General features: G+C 48.1%; 4 protein-coding genes across 4 annotated transcripts; all 4 read left to right on the forward strand.

The window, feature by feature from the left end:
* The first annotated feature begins 290 nt into the window (after positions 1-290).
* BJY04DRAFT_228458 (ubiquitin-binding serine/threonine protein kinase VPS15) lies at positions 291-5,448 on the forward strand. The gene is made up of 3 exons (XM_073718845.1): positions 291-658; positions 714-834; positions 894-5,448. The coding sequence occupies exons 1-3, from the start codon at positions 445-447 to the stop codon at positions 5,359-5,361; spliced, it is 4,803 nt and encodes a 1,600-aa protein (XP_073576480.1). The 5' UTR covers positions 291-444; the 3' UTR covers positions 5,362-5,448.
* Positions 5,449-5,827: 379 nt separating this feature from the next.
* Positions 5,828-6,356, forward strand: BJY04DRAFT_178125 (uncharacterized protein). Its single transcript, XM_073709693.1, has 2 exons — positions 5,828-6,120; positions 6,246-6,356. Exons 1-2 carry the CDS (start codon positions 5,982-5,984, stop codon positions 6,338-6,340), a joined length of 234 nt encoding a protein of 77 aa, XP_073576481.1. The 5' UTR covers positions 5,828-5,981; the 3' UTR covers positions 6,341-6,356.
* A 968-nt stretch (positions 6,357-7,324) lies between these two features.
* BJY04DRAFT_213425 (uncharacterized protein) lies at positions 7,325-7,702 on the forward strand (the record flags this gene model as incomplete). The annotated part of the gene is made up of 2 exons (XM_073714879.1): positions 7,325-7,463; positions 7,512-7,702. 2 exons carry the CDS (start codon positions 7,325-7,327, stop codon positions 7,700-7,702), a joined length of 330 nt encoding a protein of 109 aa, XP_073576482.1.
* Positions 7,703-10,341: 2,639 nt separating this feature from the next.
* Positions 10,342-11,371, forward strand: BJY04DRAFT_178127 (uncharacterized protein). The gene is made up of 3 exons (XM_073709694.1): positions 10,342-10,864; positions 10,936-11,164; positions 11,218-11,371. Exon 1 carries the CDS (start codon positions 10,404-10,406, stop codon positions 10,812-10,814), a length of 411 nt encoding a protein of 136 aa, XP_073576483.1. The 5' UTR covers positions 10,342-10,403; the 3' UTR covers positions 10,815-10,864; positions 10,936-11,164; positions 11,218-11,371.
* Positions 11,372-16,403: the final 5,032 nt, after the last annotated feature.

Raw genomic sequence — 16,403 nt, forward strand, 5'->3', positions numbered from 1 at the left:
AACAGGGGTAGGTATCGAATTCTTAAGAAGTCCAATGCGGGTGAATATGATGAGTCTTCCGCAGGGCTTGTGAGTGAGCTAGTGGAAAGTTAGACAGCTGAGCATGTTCATATATTGATTTAAAACGCCTATAGCAAAGGCACGAGAGTAATAAATGATTGTTGATGACGAGGAGGGCTCATGGAGACAGGTAGCAGAGTACCTAACCTTCACCGCCTTCACCGCCTTGATCCCGTGAGATTGCCATCATCTGCCCGCCGCTCTAGACTCTCTGCCTACCAACGCGTGTTCCTCCAATTACTGGCGAACTCTCATCGTGCAGGTTTCATCAAAGCGACCTTCAACAGCCGCTTACCACAGCTTATACACAGGAATAAGCTATGATCGCCTGGGCAAAATCGTTCTATGAGTGAGAATCTCGTGAAATGAAGACGCTGCGTCATTATGGGTCAAGGCTACTCCCTCACGACCCTTTCGGCGGGCTCGGCGGGGATTGATATCCCCGAGCTGTCGGACCTCACTTATGAGAAGTCTATGGGCGGGGGCAGGTTTATGAAAAGTATCCGGGCAAGACAAAAAAATGGCCTAGTCTTTGTAAAGGTAATCATGAAACCTTACCCAAGTATGAAGCTGGAGCCATACGTCAAAGCCATCATTCGTATGTTATATAGCTGCCTTTGCATCTTAACCGAAGTCCCTAATGTCTTCGTCAGGTGAACGCACAATTCTATCAGATGTTCCGAACGCTTTAGGCTATCAGAGGATACTAGAAACAAGCACTGGAGGTTACCTTGTTCGTCAGTATATTCACAGCTCGCTTTATGATCGAATGAGGTATGCACATTGCCCCCCTAGGGCCGATTAAATAAAACTCGAAACACTAACTGGCATAGTACTCGTCCATTCCCAGAAGACATAGAGAAGAAGTGGATTGCCTTTCAACTACTCTGCGCCCTTCGGGACTGCCATGCACAAGATGTTTTCCATGGCGATATCAAGACAGAGAATGTCTTGGTCACGGCTTGGAACTGGGTTTATCTCTCGGATTTCTCTTCTTCCTTCAAACCTACATTCCTCCCAGAGGATAATCCCGCAGATTTTTCCTTCTACTTTGATACGTCCGGGCGGCGAACCTGCTATCTGGCTCCTGAGCGATTTCTTGTTGCGAACGAGGAGGCGGGGAACAGGAACTTGAACTGGGCCATGGACATCTTCAGTGCCGGATGTGTTATTGCCGAACTTTTTCTCGAGTCGCCGATCTTCAGCCTGAGCCAAATGTACAAATATCGCAAAGGCGAATACAGCCCGGAGCACAGCCAGCTAGGCAAGATCGAAGATCCTGAGATACGAGCCCTGATTCTTCATATGATTCAACTCGACCCAGAATCAAGATACTCAGCCGATGAATATCTGAATTTCTGGAAGAATAAAGCATTCCCGGAGTACTTTTACAGTTTCTTGCATCAATACATGTCACTCATGACCGACCCGTCTTCAGGCAGGACTCAAGTGGAGGCAGGCACAGCGAATCGAGGAGAGGCTGATGACAGGATCGAAAGGGTCTTTCTCGATTTCGACAAGATATCCTACTTCCTAGGTGCATCCCCGAAGGCCACCAAAAACGGATCCAGCAGCACATATTCCAAGCTCACGAGCAGCACTTTTCCTGTTGAGCTCGATCTTCCACGCTACGAGTATCAGAATTCAAAGGTTCGCACGCCTGCCGACGATGGTGTTCTCGTCTTCCTGTCCCTTGTTGTTTCTAGCCTTCGTAACACGTCCAAATCGTCCGCACGAATCAGAGCTTGCGATATTCTGCTTGCATTCGCGGAAAGGTTGTCCGACGAAGCCAAGCTGGACCGAATACTTCCATACATTATGATATTGCTCAACGATCGAGCAGATTCCGTAAAGGTCGCCGCAATACGTGCCCTCACAAGGCTACTGGAAATGGTTCAGGTTGTTTCTCCTGTGAATGCGTACCTCTTCTCAGAATACATTTTTCCCCGGATACAACCATTTGTCCCAGGTCCGAGTTCACACCCAAGCCCATCAGTTCGCGCTGCATATGCGGCGTGTATTGCATCACTAGCACATTCTTCACTCAGGTTTTTGGATATGATGCAAGCATTGCGATCCGACACACGCCTATCTACGCTAATGCCGGTTGGGTCAGAGCCGAGGTGGGCGGAAGATGCTACCTACCAGAATCTTTACGATGTTGCAAGAATCGATCTGCTCGATTACTTTGAGGCGCACACCAAAGCCTTGTTAACAGACACAGATGCCTTCGTTCGTCGTGCATTCTTGGGCTCGGTACCCGATTTATGCGTGTTCTTTGGCAATCTGAAAACCAACGAGGTGATTTTAAGCCATCTCAACACATACCTGAACGATAGAAACTGGATTCTCAAGTGTGCGTTCTTCGAAGCTGTCGTCGGCGTCGCTGCCTATGTTGGAAGCACGAGCTTGGAGCAGTATATTCTACCCCTGATGGTGCAATCCATGACGGACCCAGAGGAGTTTGTTGTTGAGAGAGTCGTTCGCTCCCTTGCGGCCATGGCCGACCTCGGTCTGTTCCAGAGGTCAACTATATGGGATCTATTGCATGCCACTGTACGCTTCCTAGTACATCCAAATGTCTGGATTCGAGAAGCTTCCGTTAGCTTCGTGATCAATTCCACTAAGTACTTGTCTGCGGCCGACAAGTATTCCATCCTCACACCTCTTGTTCGCCCTTTCTTGAAGATGAATATTGTGGAGTTCTCCGAAGGAAGCGTACTTGATGCTCTAAAAACACCACTCCCGAAGGCTGTATTCGATTTGGCCTTTGTATGGGCTTCGAAGACCGAGAAAGGTCTATTCTGGAGATCTATCAACCGGGATGGTGCCTCAATCCTGGGGAATGCTGACTCATTGCATCCTAGGAGGAATCAGAAAGCTTTGTCTCTGAGCGCGCAGCCGAGAAACGAAGAGGATGAACAGTGGATCACAAGGTTACGAAATATGGGAATGAGTACGGAGGAAGAGCCGAAACTGCTCGGTCTCCGAGACTATATTTGGAGAGTTTCGCTGCGCCAAAGTAAAGATAATGAGAGTGGGACATCCTCCTTGAACGAAGTCGTGCCATTGAACGACTATGGTGTGACACCTCAAACAGTTTTCTTCGACAAGAATCAAAATATCAAAGCAAGACGAAACTCGTTGGGAAGGCCACACCCAACACGAGCTGAAGACAGCAAGACACATACCATTACCGACGCTTTACTTGATGCGTCAACCACGATCGATACTACGGGCTCCCGGCGACGCCATCTGCGAACTGGTAGCCATGCACCAAGAGACTTCGACAGCGCTATAAGCACTCCGCGGCAAAATACCATCGATACCCTTCGTCCAAAACACTCCCCAGCACCTTCACCCCTTGCATCGTCTCCAAGTGCAGCTCCAGCCTCTAGATCAATGTCACCCCCTAGCTCTGATGCCGAGCCGAGAGTTGTAGGGGGAACTCGAAGCCCAGAACAGGAAAGTTCTTCAAATGAGGCCGAGCACCTGAGTGTGAAACGACTAGCAGCTGGAGTTCAGAAAAAGCCCAGCGCCATAAGCTTACTCAACCGCAAAGACACTGCAAAAGCGTATGCGGAAACAGGCACCAGCTCAGAAAGTGCTTTCGGAAAGATAGGCGCTCCGACTCAAAAAGATACAGCGGAGCCAACTCCATCCCCGGCTCCCCGTGATAGGAAGCCTCTCAAGTCTCAGGTGCAGCATTATCGCGCCAATCATTCGTATGGAGGAGATGACCCCATGGTCCTGAAGCTCTTGGACTCTGTCTTTGCGGAGAATTACCCCACTGACTTTTTTGATCTTGGCCCATACGTTAAAGAGGTAGACACTCGGCGACCTATTGCAAAGGCTAACGACCGGGATACAAACAAGGTCTGGAAGCCGACAGGATCACTTGTTGCCTTGTTTGGAGAACATAGTGGACCTGCGAATCGGGTAGTAGTCGCTCCAGACCATTCGTTCTTCATCACCGGTTCCGATGACGGAACTGTCAAGGTTTGGGACACCACGCGTTTGGAGAAGAATCTCACACCTCGGTCACGACAAACCTACCGACATTCTCCCGACGCAAAAGTAAAAGCATTGACGTTTGTTGAGAATACTCACACGTTTATCAGCGGTGCTACTGATGGTAGTATCCACGCTGTCAAGGTTGATTACCATAACTCTAACGGAACGGCACGCTATGGGAAATTACAACTTGTACGTGAGTATCAGTTGCCTACATCTGCAGATGGATCTGTCGAGCATGCTCTTTGGATTGAGCATTTTCGCGCCGATGCGCAGTCAACGCTGCTTATTGCAACAAGTATGTGCCGAATCATTGCCTTGGATATGAAGAGCATGCTTCCGGTCTATACACTCCAGAACCCCGTTCACCACGGCACACCTACCACATTCTGCTGCGACCGCAGACACAACTGGCTTCTTGTTGGCACATCTCATGGCATTCTCGACCTCTGGGATCTCAGGTTCCAGGTGCGGCTCAAGGCATGGGGCCTATCAGGCTCGGGGCCCATTCATAGGCTCCAAGCTCATCCGACAAAAGGCCGTGGTCGGTGGGTATGCGTATCTGGAAGTGGCAGTCACGGAAACGAGATAACCGTTTGGGATATTGAGAAGGTACGGTGTCGGGAGGTATATCGGGCAGATTCTCCTGGGCTCAACTTGAATTCGAAAGAAGGCACAGACAGCCAAAAGCCGCGACATACCCAACTAGGTACAAAAGACTACGAAGCCTGGCTTGTCGAGGGAGACCGGCCCGAAGGCATGCTTAGCCGCTTTGCTACAGAAGGACCAGGAACCGCCGATCACCCATCCGGCCCATCGCCGTCAGCTCTTCCATCCGGCATCTGCGCCTTCAACGTTGGATTCGACTCACTTGACGATGGCAAAGATAACGCGACACGATGCGGCTTCATAATATCTGGGGGCTGTGACCGCAAAATTCGGTTCTGGGATCTAGCACGCCCGGAATTTTCTACCGTTGTCAGTGGGCTCGACGCCGTCTCTGATGGCGGCGCAACCGGGTCTCCACGCTACGAGATATCTCAGCCTGTGCCCTCTCTAGTCGTGGCCACGGAACATCTACCCAGCTCTAGCAGTGCCAGTAGCTCGAAAGGGAACGGCAAGCGCAGCGGAAGTGGACGGTTACCAAGGAGCACTGTGATCAGCCTTCAGCAGCAACAACTGCTGAAGAGCCATCTAGACTTTATACAGGATATCGCGGTGCTAAGGGTACCGTATGGCATGGTTATTAGCGTTGACCGAGCAGGAATGGTGTATGTCTTTCAATGACCACATCACTTATAGAGTACAATGGCATGGGCAATCAAAAACATCTAACGATTTTGTAATACGAAATTTGGAAGGACAAACAGTGGGCAACTCGAACACTTAAGTATGGTTGAGTCAATCCTATACCTGTCTTGCAAGGGAGTAAAGTGTCCCTACAGGTCTACTATGTAGCAAATAATGGTTGTCAGCAGAACCAGGGTCGTCGGAGGACTTTTGGGCGAATGACCGACATTCATAGTGCTTCAAGTCACTACGATCTGGTGCTCAGCCTTGACGGCAGAGAGCTCTAAGCTCTATTGTCGATTGTTGGTGCAGACTGTCAGCAGCTCGCAATAAATGAAGGAGGAGATTGTTTGCCATTACGCACTATCCCACAAAACCAACACTTCCAGGTTCTTTCTTTTGAGCCAAGTATTATCAGCCCCACGCGCAGTGAAACCAAGACTTATCTATCAACCACCTTTATTTTCTGTCCCGACACTTCCATTTTTCCATCGAATATTTATTGTACTTCCTTTCTTCATGACATTTTTCTTCTTACCCACAATGACCGAACTTGCTTTCTCCAAATTCCATTACATTATATTCGTATATCAACTATTAAGGATCTCATTTGAACAATGACCTGGTCAACGTCGGAGACAATAGCCCTAATTACCCTCGTCATCGCTATACCCACATCGGTCGTCGGGGCCTCGAGTCTTATGCTGAAGCTTCGAGCTGGACGATCCAAACGCACCAGCGACTTCTCTTGCTCCGGTATGAATGGCAACTTTCTTTATAGTTCTTACGCATACTACAGACCTTTCATTGATTTTATTCTTTTGGATATTACCGGTATCTTTTCAAGATATCAAACTAACAGCTCTACCGCCAAGACTCAGAGTCCATAGTACCTGCAACATCAATCGATCTCGAAGCTGCTACTCCGCGACCGACCGATCCTCTGAATGAGACTCCGGATAAACCCTCGTTGTAGGAGACGCAACCTCGCCAGGGGCCTAGTGTGGTCTGAGCACTCAACGTATGCATTCGACGGGGCGACCTGGCTTTTGACGGAACAGAGAGTGGCTATATGGATACATGTGCAATCTACTTATTGTTTTCTTCTGGCGTAGAGAATGATTGGAGTAGGGTGTGTCGAGTTGGAATGATATTGGATATAACGATGAGTTTAGCTAAGACGGCTTTTTGAAATAACAATTCTGTTTTGGGTTCTTAGAGAAAGGTGAGGTCTCTCGAAGTCGTAGATCTAGATCTAAATAACCTTGGTGGCGAGCCGCTCCTGTCCGTTCGCGATAAAAGAAAAACCCTTTGACGTTGTACAGGTGCTGATTGGGGTTTCGAGCCGAGAGTGTATCGGTTTTCAATGACGCGCAACTGAACGGCAACAGCTTGCTACGCAAGAAAACCTGATAGAAGGTTGTCAGCATGCGTCTTGTACATAGTAGTATGTGCTCTATGCCACTTTTTATTGTCATTGGCTCAACCCTGGTAAGAATGGAGTGTCCGACACTCCATTTCATCAGGGATTCAAATCCTGCAACAGAAACTATACACAAGCCTCAAGGCTACCTCTTGCTGCTTAATCCCAGCCACTGACAGCAGATCGTCACATCTCCGCTGACTCCCCGTGGCAATACTCGCTATTTCTGACCTGACCGAAATATGATACCTAGGTAATTTACAAAAATGCATCATTCCTGATTTCGGTGTAACGATGCTAGCCTGCTCTTGTGCTTGGCATGCCTCCGCTGGTAATTTTATGGCCTGTGGTTCACTGACAAGGGTCAGGCTTTGCTTCGAGTTCCAATGACCTAGGGCAATTCTGATCTGAATTAGTTACAGTGCGGGGGATGCTTCGTCTACTTAAGGAGCCTTGAATCCGTCACTTTTTGTGGTGACAGTATATCTTCAGATTTCTCACAACGTTGCTTCGATCTCATTTAGAGCTAGACCCGCTATGGCCTGGTCAACATCAGATACAATTGCCATAATCACCCTTGCCGTTGCCATACCCACGTCATTTGTTGGGATCTGGACCCTGGTCCTATGTCTTCAAGCTCGTCAAAGTGGTCGTGGGGTTCACCCCCTTCATCCAGGTATGGCCATGTCCTTAGTCATATAGCAGATGTTGATCAACAAGATAGTGCCTGAAGGCTTGGAACACTCTATGTATGACGACGCGGAGGCGAGTGCGGTACTACAAGGATATACTCCTACCCAAGCTCCAAAGTATTCCGTTCAAATGCAGGTTTTGGCTCAGAGGCGTGATTTCCAATATAGATACTTTATGCGTGAGCCCTCAATTGACCCACCAAGCCCTTCGGCTACTTACTAGGTAGCCTAGGTACTGAAAGTCTTCGAGTCAATCAACCTACTTCTCGCATTCAAACAGCCACGTCATGAGTGAGCTACACTATATTGGGGGCTAGCAAGCACGGTGCAGGAGACACTCTTGACCTGAGGGACAGCCGGTACCACAGTATTATGACCCAGGTCTGACGTATCGGCCGTGACTGACCGGGCCTTTCGAACGTGCATACACATCTCCTGCTCAGCACTTTATCCTTACTTTAGGGCGGCTTCTCGAGGGCTCAGCGAGCCTTGTAGTGGTACCTAGAGAGCCTTACCTTTACATTGTCTTCCCACCTTCCAGCTTTTTCAAAGAGTGAACCGATTTGACCAAATTACCGTGTATCTTTCAGCCCACTTCGTAGGCTTTTTTGGCAGCCGAGGGTCTCTCACCCAGGAGAGTAAGTCGCGTACCTCAGCTCATGGGCTACAGCACCTCTGGTAGAAGGCGATCTCGTTTCACGTTCCGGTTCATGGGCCCTTGGCGCTGGTATCGTAGCTAGGCTTACTATGCAAAAGCGTGGTCTATTCTTTCGTGAGTCTCAAGGTAGAGCAAGTGGCTCGCGTATTACTTGCGTACTTTCATCCCTGGCCATGGTTCATGCTTAGTCTCCTATGGAGTATATCTGCCGACATGTTGCTTTTGCATCCCGGGCTGGTCACGCTAAGATCTTCACAGTATCCCACTACCATCACTTAGGAGGAAGCATTTTACGAACTGGGGCACAAGTAAAAGCTCCATGAGAAATTTAGGTGACAGATGACGAATGGCATCAACAGCGCGTCAATGAGAACCGACCCTCTCAATCTAAACACTGACCGTTTCTGTCAATTGTGGCCCCGGGCTGCATGCATGAGACAATCAAGAACAGCTTAGCTTGTAATACGCAGCCAATAAACTATAGAAAGACAGAACCCAATCACTCCGAGCTGGAATCTGATATCTTTGCTGGCCGCCCGTGAGCAGCACCGGAGACAGGTGGGTTCATGCGCAGAAAACCTTGGGATGAGACAGTATATGTGGATAGGGTTTATGAGAGAATCTATATAATGGATCTTTATGCTCCCCCTTCTATCTAGACTACAACGTTGTCTCTTAAATTTTTAGATCACAATTTCTCCTTGATTTGGCGACCCTATAAGGGCCTGGTCAGCGTCAGAAACAATTGCCCTGGTCACCCTCATTGTTGCTATACCTACCTCTATTGCAGGTAAATGGATCCTTGTCCGGTACCTTCACATCCGTCGAGGGCATCCAACATCTATAACATCAATTGATGGTATTGTTCCTTCTGGCTCTATTCGTATAATCCTAACACCCCCTCTCCTGAAGATGCATCACGCTCGCCGAGCTCAAGGACCATTGATCTAAAGGATGTCATCCCACAGCAGAGAACTTCTTCGACTACTTCCTAACGCGGATACTCCCTCCAGAATGTGTTACCCATCGAAAGAACCAGCAGTATAAGCAATGCATTGTAAGACTTCTTTTCCAGATGGTATGAAGATGGGCTGCAGTGCATTGGTCACAGCTACTGATTATCTGTTGCAGATACAGAAACGACTTGAGTTCACCGACAAGACTATTCCCTCCCCCTTCGGTTTAACGTCTTCGAGTCTTCGAATATTTTACCTTGAAGGAACTATACGAAAACTATTTCGCTCAGGAGCCATGACGAAACAGGTTCATACTGAAGTCTGAATAGAACATGACAAGCTGGTACAGCAAAGGAGTAGTTGAGGTTAGTTTTGGGGATGGGTACAGATTTACAATTTGAATGTACCAATGTTCTACGATGCAGATATCAAACACATCTTTCCCTGTATGTCCGCCGAGATACATGGTCACGAGTGTTTATACTCATACACTTCTCAGTTGAGCTTAGCTTTACTTTCCAAGGAAGACATCACAGACTGCGGGCGCTCTGACCAAGTCAATCTTCTTTTAGAAAATAGCGAGTATATGCTAGGTCAGAATATTGCACTTAATCCTGGATGGAACGTGGAGAAGATAGTGAGATTCTGGGCTAAAGAATTCGAAAGCATCTGGAGGGTGTCTGCAAGTTATTTGTTGCTTATATCCTAGTAGTGGCCTTGTGGCACAATACAAGACGATCATGCACAGGTTTGTACTTCCGACCACCAATAAGGAATACCCCAAGTAGCGTAAGTCATCTCTAGAGGGTTAGTCTGTCTACTCGAGTCTGGGTCAATGTATTTTGAGCGCAGACACCCTAAGGAGTGCTAGTTAAGGATACTACACTTGGAGCCCATGGATTATATATTGCACTTTATAAAGGCAGGGGATCCTTCCTATCACTGTCCTAAGCTTGCACGATTATCCAGGTGGCCAAGAAGCTCACGTACTCATTGGCTTCTCCTGCCCCGCATGACGGCGCCTGCTCAGCCCTGTCCAACCAAAAGGAAAGTTGATACACAGCCCTAGCTCCATGGGCTCTGACAGTGACTGGTAAAGCTGAGAGTAGATATTCGTACCTGATTGGGCCAAATCCTCGAGGCTCGGCGCCGGCCCATAGTCACGGGTGCCGGCAAGGATGGACCAATCCGTACGGAGTTACTGTAAAGCTCATACAACCATCCGATACAATAAATACATAGATACAACAACGTCCGGACTCGTCACTCATGGATCTGTCTATAAATCTTCCCTCATCCCGATTTCCGCGATGTCTCCAGATGCCCTCGATCATCACTCTTTCCGGTTACTTAGTTATTGCCGAGTTGTATACTCCACAATGAGCTGGTCAACATCTGAAACAATTGCTCTAGTCACCCTCCTCGTCGCTTTTCCTTCCTCATTCGTCGGGGCATGGACCCTTGTTCACTTCTTCCGAGGTCATCGAGGTACTTGTCTATCACATGCAAATACTTTGTTTCTTTTGTTATTCCCATCTCATAACATGTCGCCAGTCTTCAAGCCCGAGCTACCTCAGGCTATGTTGTATTTATTCTCTAACGATCTACTTTTAAGCTTCGAAACCGTCGATCGATCTAGAAGCTGCCCCACTCCGACGGAGATCTTCTCCGCGACCGACCCAAACTTCGGCTTCTGCCTACTACGCCCTTCAACTGCATGACTTTCATCGTGACCATGATGTACCTGGCTCTATACAGTATTATTCTACACGTGAGCCTTTACAGAAGCTCCCATGTTTTTCACTGCTCTGCTCGCCAGTGCTAACAGTTAAGCGCTTATAGGTACCGAAAGCATACGAGTCAATCAGCCATTCCTTCGTGTTCAGTCAGTGATGACCTAAACGAGTCGCACATTTATCGGTGTCGCACACAGCACGGAACATACTAGACATTTATAGGAACATTGTTGCATACTAGCTTGGAGTTTGGATATATAACATTCGTGGCCGGTTCTACTGAAGAGCGATTGGTTTGCAAGCGACGGAGTTGGGATTGGCATGTTCCCAGCTAGGTACTTTGGCCTCGAAGCTTCCTATCATGAGTGCGCACTAACTGGTCAACTAGTTACCCTTATTGTTGCTGTTCATGTCTTGTTTGTTGGAGCACGAACCCTCATTCTCCTCTCTCAGGTAATAAGCGAGATATCAATGTAATCGACGAACATGTCATCAGGCTCATGTATTCTTAGTCCTTAAGAATCCCATATGTGACACGGCCATCTAACTTTTCATTCATCTCTCTAACAATATATTTAAACCCCGCCCCCACAGCCCCTTTCCAAGGTAGATCTATCTTCTTCGGCCCTTGATTCATACCGTACCCTGGTGTGGCTAAATGATGCATTGGTACAAGCAGGGATTTGACCATAATATATGGGATGCTGATAGTATCGAGCTGTGCCTTAGCGGGGTTTCATCCAATCATAGGTCTTCATACAATATATCTATGTACTCCGTGATGCAGCCTCCGTCGGTGTGGCTAGTATACAAGTTCGATCTGCGGCTTGGCATAGTTACAGCCAGTGATTGGTAGAACTACTTGATTTTGGGGTCCACGATGCTGCCAAGAAGAAGCGCTTACTCCGTACTCGACCGATACTCCAATCTCATTTGGGGGAATCAGTCACTCCATGCCTGTAACTCCAGCTTTTTAAAGAGAAAGACATCCATGGCCCCATCTCTGGAATCCACCTGTTCGCAACCCTCAATCCTTCTCCAACCTGACACTGGCCAAAATGGGCTTCTCGACATCCGAAGTCATTGCCTTGCGACCCTCTTGATAACTATACCCACGTCAATTGCCGGACTGTGGGCCTTAATTGTCCATCTTAGGGCTTATCGAAGGCCTCAAAGTGCTGGTTCTATAGACCTGGGTATGTTTGATCTTTTCCTATACTTTAACCTAGGTAGTGTTGCTGTTGAAGGAAGTTTCTCTCCATGATTTTCCTCCAATGCTTTTTCTTTTATCCGGGGAATGAATACCAAAGACATTCATACGTTAATACCAATCGATGTAGAGGCCATTCGACTGCAAGCTTCCACTGACTCGGACCGATTACACGGCTCCCGAACGTGGCCGCTAGAGCCCTAGTTCCGTGCAGTATGAGTTTGTCAGGTGGGGGTTCTGAACAGCTTAAATATCTCAATGTGGTCGCTCCTGACAGCGCTCATACAGTATCGCGCCAACCGGTTTATTTGTCCGTGACCCAGCCTCTGTTGGCATATGGGGTCTCGTTCCAAAGACATATGGCGCCGTTCAACAGTCCTGTACTTGCTGGCATTATAACCGTGCATCATACCCAAATTTCCTAGCCAAGTCATGCAACTGCTTTATCTCCCATTCTCTTCCTTAAAATCCTTTCCTAGAATCAGTCTCAGACCTCTCCAGCTCCGACGTCAAGTGCTCCCATTCCAGTAAGTGTCCAGGTACCGATAACTATCCACCCAAGTTATGAAAAAGGCAATTCGAGATCCGAGACTATCAGTAGGCATTTCCCTAGGTAAGACTCAATGTTCTTTTGCGTAGATGCGGCATTTGGCGCGCGGAGGTACTCTTCGATCATCTTTAGGCGTAGGCGTGCTAGGTGAGTATCGTCCTTATTACCCCTGCGGCGGATTATCTTGAGTCGTCCGTGAGATCTGCGGCATTCTTGGCGGAGGACTTTCAGTGCTCTGTGGCTCCAGAGACTTTTTCCTCCGAGTAACTTTAGATCAAGATGATCCGCCCGCCTTACCCTCCTTCAAAAGCCAAGGGCTTCTTCCTATATTCCTTCCACTGGTGTCATGCCCCATCTGAACAATCTTCATGCAAGCCCAATTCTTCATTTATTCACGTACTTGGCCTGTAGTGTATCCAGCACAATGAAAATCTTTTCCCGGGATGGTCCAGAACTTCTGGGTACAGAGTAGCTCCCAGTCTCGCGCATTAATCGGAATCCAGTAGTCTATGGCGAGATCTTTCTTCAAACAATGAGCACATTGTGGCCATAAGCCTTGGTCACACCGTGATCTGATGCTATGGGACACAGGATTGGAGACTCAATCTCCCCGGCGAGCATGTATGAGAGCCAGCAAACTTTAGAGCTGCTTTATTCGTGTGAAAGAAAGTTGTCCGGGTGCGTTAGCATAGCTTCTCCATTAGGTCTCAATCATGTGAACCAAGTTGATGGGATCTAGGTGCGTGACCTACTTCTGTGTCGAAATCGGCATTAGCGTCCTTTCTCTAGGATCGCTTCCAAGGTTATCATTCATTTTGTCCCTCCAGAGTCAACACCAACGTAATCCTGACATAGGGGCGTAGGACTGATACAAGCAATCTTATCAGGACAGACTAGCATATCGACCAAAGGGGTTATGGACCGACAACAATAGAAGTGTCCTCGGCATGGACTACAAGAAAATGGTCACATCAACTTGTTTAACTTACTTACCCGCAAATCAGCGCCCAAGGTATGATGAAAGGGCCATGTGGTGGATTCAGGGCACTGTTCTGCATTACCTCTGCGACTCTCTAGGATCGATTTTCGGATAAACAAGCCATTGCTGGACCATGAAGCATGCATATCGGTTCAGGATAGATCGGGTCGAACACCGCGGGTTATCGCAGTGCGTAGGAACACAGTAGAGTCTGCCCATCTGTTATTGAAACTGAGGCCAGGTGATCAAGCCCTCAGATAATCATACACACCTCAGGACAGTGAGAAACAGAAGCGCCGTCAGGATGATGCTGCTTGTAGAGGCAGGCGGGGACATCCTCACCACCACATTGCCGCACTGCAAAGAGTGTTTAGCTGTCAGAGGGCAGATGCTATTTTCATCTCAGTCCATTCCCAGTTTGGGAGCGCATGGCAAATGTTAATCTGCTAGGAGCCTGTCCCTGTGATCAAGATGCTCTTGAACGCTGGATGCCCTTTGGGCCTTGAGCAACATTTGAGCAGTCGACGCTGACTTTAGCTATTCGACGCGAATTGGAGGTATTGGAGAGTTTCTGCGCTGCTACGGAATTAAGCTCATAGAAGCTGGTGACTGGAGAGGCGAAGGGCTTGTCTATGCTACTCTACCCAGTTAGTTAGTAAAGGAGAAGTTGAGTTGCTGATCAATATGAGGCCCCAACTCATGGCAACTGCGAAATCTATCGAGTCTTCTGAAGAGGTATCTCGGGAGGGGGTGCGTCGTGATAGTTTCGTTCCTTTAGGTTGTACCTCAATTGATGAGACTTCCACGATATATATTCTGTGTGGTGTTACACAACATGATGAACGACGCAAGTCGGAAAACCTCCCAAGAAAGAGCTAGATAGAAGACAGTTCTTTGCAGGATAAATTAAAAGAGTTTTCTACTCATCGAATTGGCCCTGGAAAAGGTCGAGTCATATGGCACGTACCTAAGACAGACCTGAGTGCCTCCAGAGTTAATATTAATAGGATAACATCCAAATGTACACACTGCACATTGATTTCGACCTTCAGTTTGACCTATTACTCTGTATACCTCTTCCGATATCCTCATAAGCCCGACAGGAATTAACTATACGCAGTATCTTTTGCTTTCGCTGATCGCAAGTTCCGACTTCAGCACCACTGCTGATCCGAATGCGAGAGACTGCCAGCTGCAAATCGGATCAAGTAAAAAAAACAAGACTAGGAGATGGATTGATGCTTATAGAAGAAACGCCTTCTTCAAAGCAATCGAGAAAGCCATTGAAGCTGAATTTAAAGTATGAACTTATGAAGTCGGAGACTCGGAAATATGTGATGGAAAGCAATGACCCGCAGTTTGCGTGGTGAAACAATGGGCGGAGGAAAATTGTGGACGGTGTTGCGGTGGCGGTGGAGCCCGATCAGCAATTTCCAACGCTCCAACCATTCCTCCGAATCTCCGAATCTCCGACCAGAGAGCAAGCTGCAGCAGCAGGAGCAAATACTATGCATCTTGTCCTCCAGAGCCGTAGGATTTGAAACGGCGCTGCACTTATAGGTTTCTGCTCTCAATAATGCGATTTTGAGGCTGAGAGTGTCGAATCCGACCGCTTGGGCGATTGAGTACAGGTGCGACAGGACTCGAGATTTGGTGCTAGTGGCAAGGAGAAAAGGGAGGGCAAGGGCAGGCAGTTACACAAAGTCGTTTTCTTGTCTTACCGTCAGCCGAGATTAGAACAAACGGTGCAACGGCCTGCAACAGCTCATCGATCGAGTTTTGAAGATGGATCACATATTTGAGATCTCAAAATTTGGGCCTGGAGCTGGAGGCGTGGGGGAGCAGCAGGCAAACCCTGGGACGGTCGGATCGGTCCCAAACTTCTGCTTTTCTGCTACCAGTCTCTGGGAATTCATGATTCATGCCCTTTGTATACATCATAAACAAACTTTGTCAAGAGTCAAGAGCACGGAGTAGTCTTACGGGACAGATCATATGGAGACCTGATATGTCCGTCATGGCCCAGCCATGACAAGTTGGACTCTTGCCCCGGTCTGCACATGCAGGGAGCATGGCTTGCAGAGCAAACGCGTCAGTGTTCTTGAATATTTCCATGGGATTGGAATTGGAATTGTAGCCGGCAGAGGAATTGCAATCGAGCTACAGTATTCTCCGAGTCGTCGATCGAGCAGGAGAGGATTAGAAATCCCTGTCCAGCTTCTTGGGTTCCATCCTCTCTCTTGAAAACCTCGCGATTGCATTGGTTTAAGCTTAGATCTATCACCTGGAGCAAGATAGCTGCATCGAACAAACTCAATTCTGATTTGAAGTGCGCATGAGAGATGCATTGGTGTGCGATGCTACTCCGAGTTGAGGCTAGCGGAGTGGTAAATAGTGATCATCCTCTCAGCCAGCCTAGCAAGGTCTGTGATCAAGTCAATTTTCCTCCAAGTCCTCGGTTTCAGATTGCCTTTCGGCCACCCCCCTGATAAGCTCGAGCACACTCAGACTGACAGTTCTCCTGACTAGAGTACAAGCTAAATCTTAGTGCTAAGTGCTGGAATATTTGTCATTTCTAGATTATTGAGACTCTTTCTCCTGTCGGTTTGGCTCGGTCTCAGGGCTCGTGGAGATCCCGTCAGCCCGTCTCGCGTGGGAAGCCTTCCACCCCGTCAAGGTTCATTGTGTTTCAATAATACTACAGCCAACATAATTTATAGACGACATGCAGGCGGCCATAAAATGCTGTACAGGTTCTGTTGACAATGGAATCCCCTAACCCGCCGTTCGGTGGTTATTCAGGCCCCAGGGCATCCCGTGCACAAGAGACGGTCC

Source organism: Aspergillus karnatakaensis, assembly GCF_047715665.1.
Source record: "Aspergillus karnatakaensis strain CBS 102800 unplaced genomic scaffold BJY04scaffold_3, whole genome shotgun sequence".
Lineage (NCBI taxonomy): Eukaryota > Fungi > Ascomycota > Eurotiomycetes > Eurotiales > Aspergillaceae > Aspergillus > Aspergillus karnatakaensis.

Excerpts from the sequence above, each read along its gene's own strand:
- BJY04DRAFT_228458 (XM_073718845.1), top strand. The coding sequence starts at position 445 with ATGGGTCAAGGCTACTCCCTCACGACCCTTTCGGCGGGCTCGGCGGGG. Across the intron at positions 659-713 it reads ATACGTCAAAGCCATCATTC|GTGAACGCACAATTCTATCA; the intron begins GTATGTTATATA and ends TGTCTTCGTCAG. Across the intron at positions 835-893 it reads TCGCTTTATGATCGAATGAG|TACTCGTCCATTCCCAGAAG; the intron begins GTATGCACATTG and ends TAACTGGCATAG.
- BJY04DRAFT_178125 (XM_073709693.1), top strand. The coding sequence starts at position 5,982 with ATGACCTGGTCAACGTCGGAGACAATAGCCCTAATTACCCTCGTCATC. Across the intron at positions 6,121-6,245 it reads CAGCGACTTCTCTTGCTCCG|AGTCCATAGTACCTGCAACA; the intron begins GTATGAATGGCA and ends GCCAAGACTCAG.
- BJY04DRAFT_178127 (XM_073709694.1), top strand. The coding sequence starts at position 10,404 with ATGTCTCCAGATGCCCTCGATCATCACTCTTTCCGGTTACTTAGTTAT.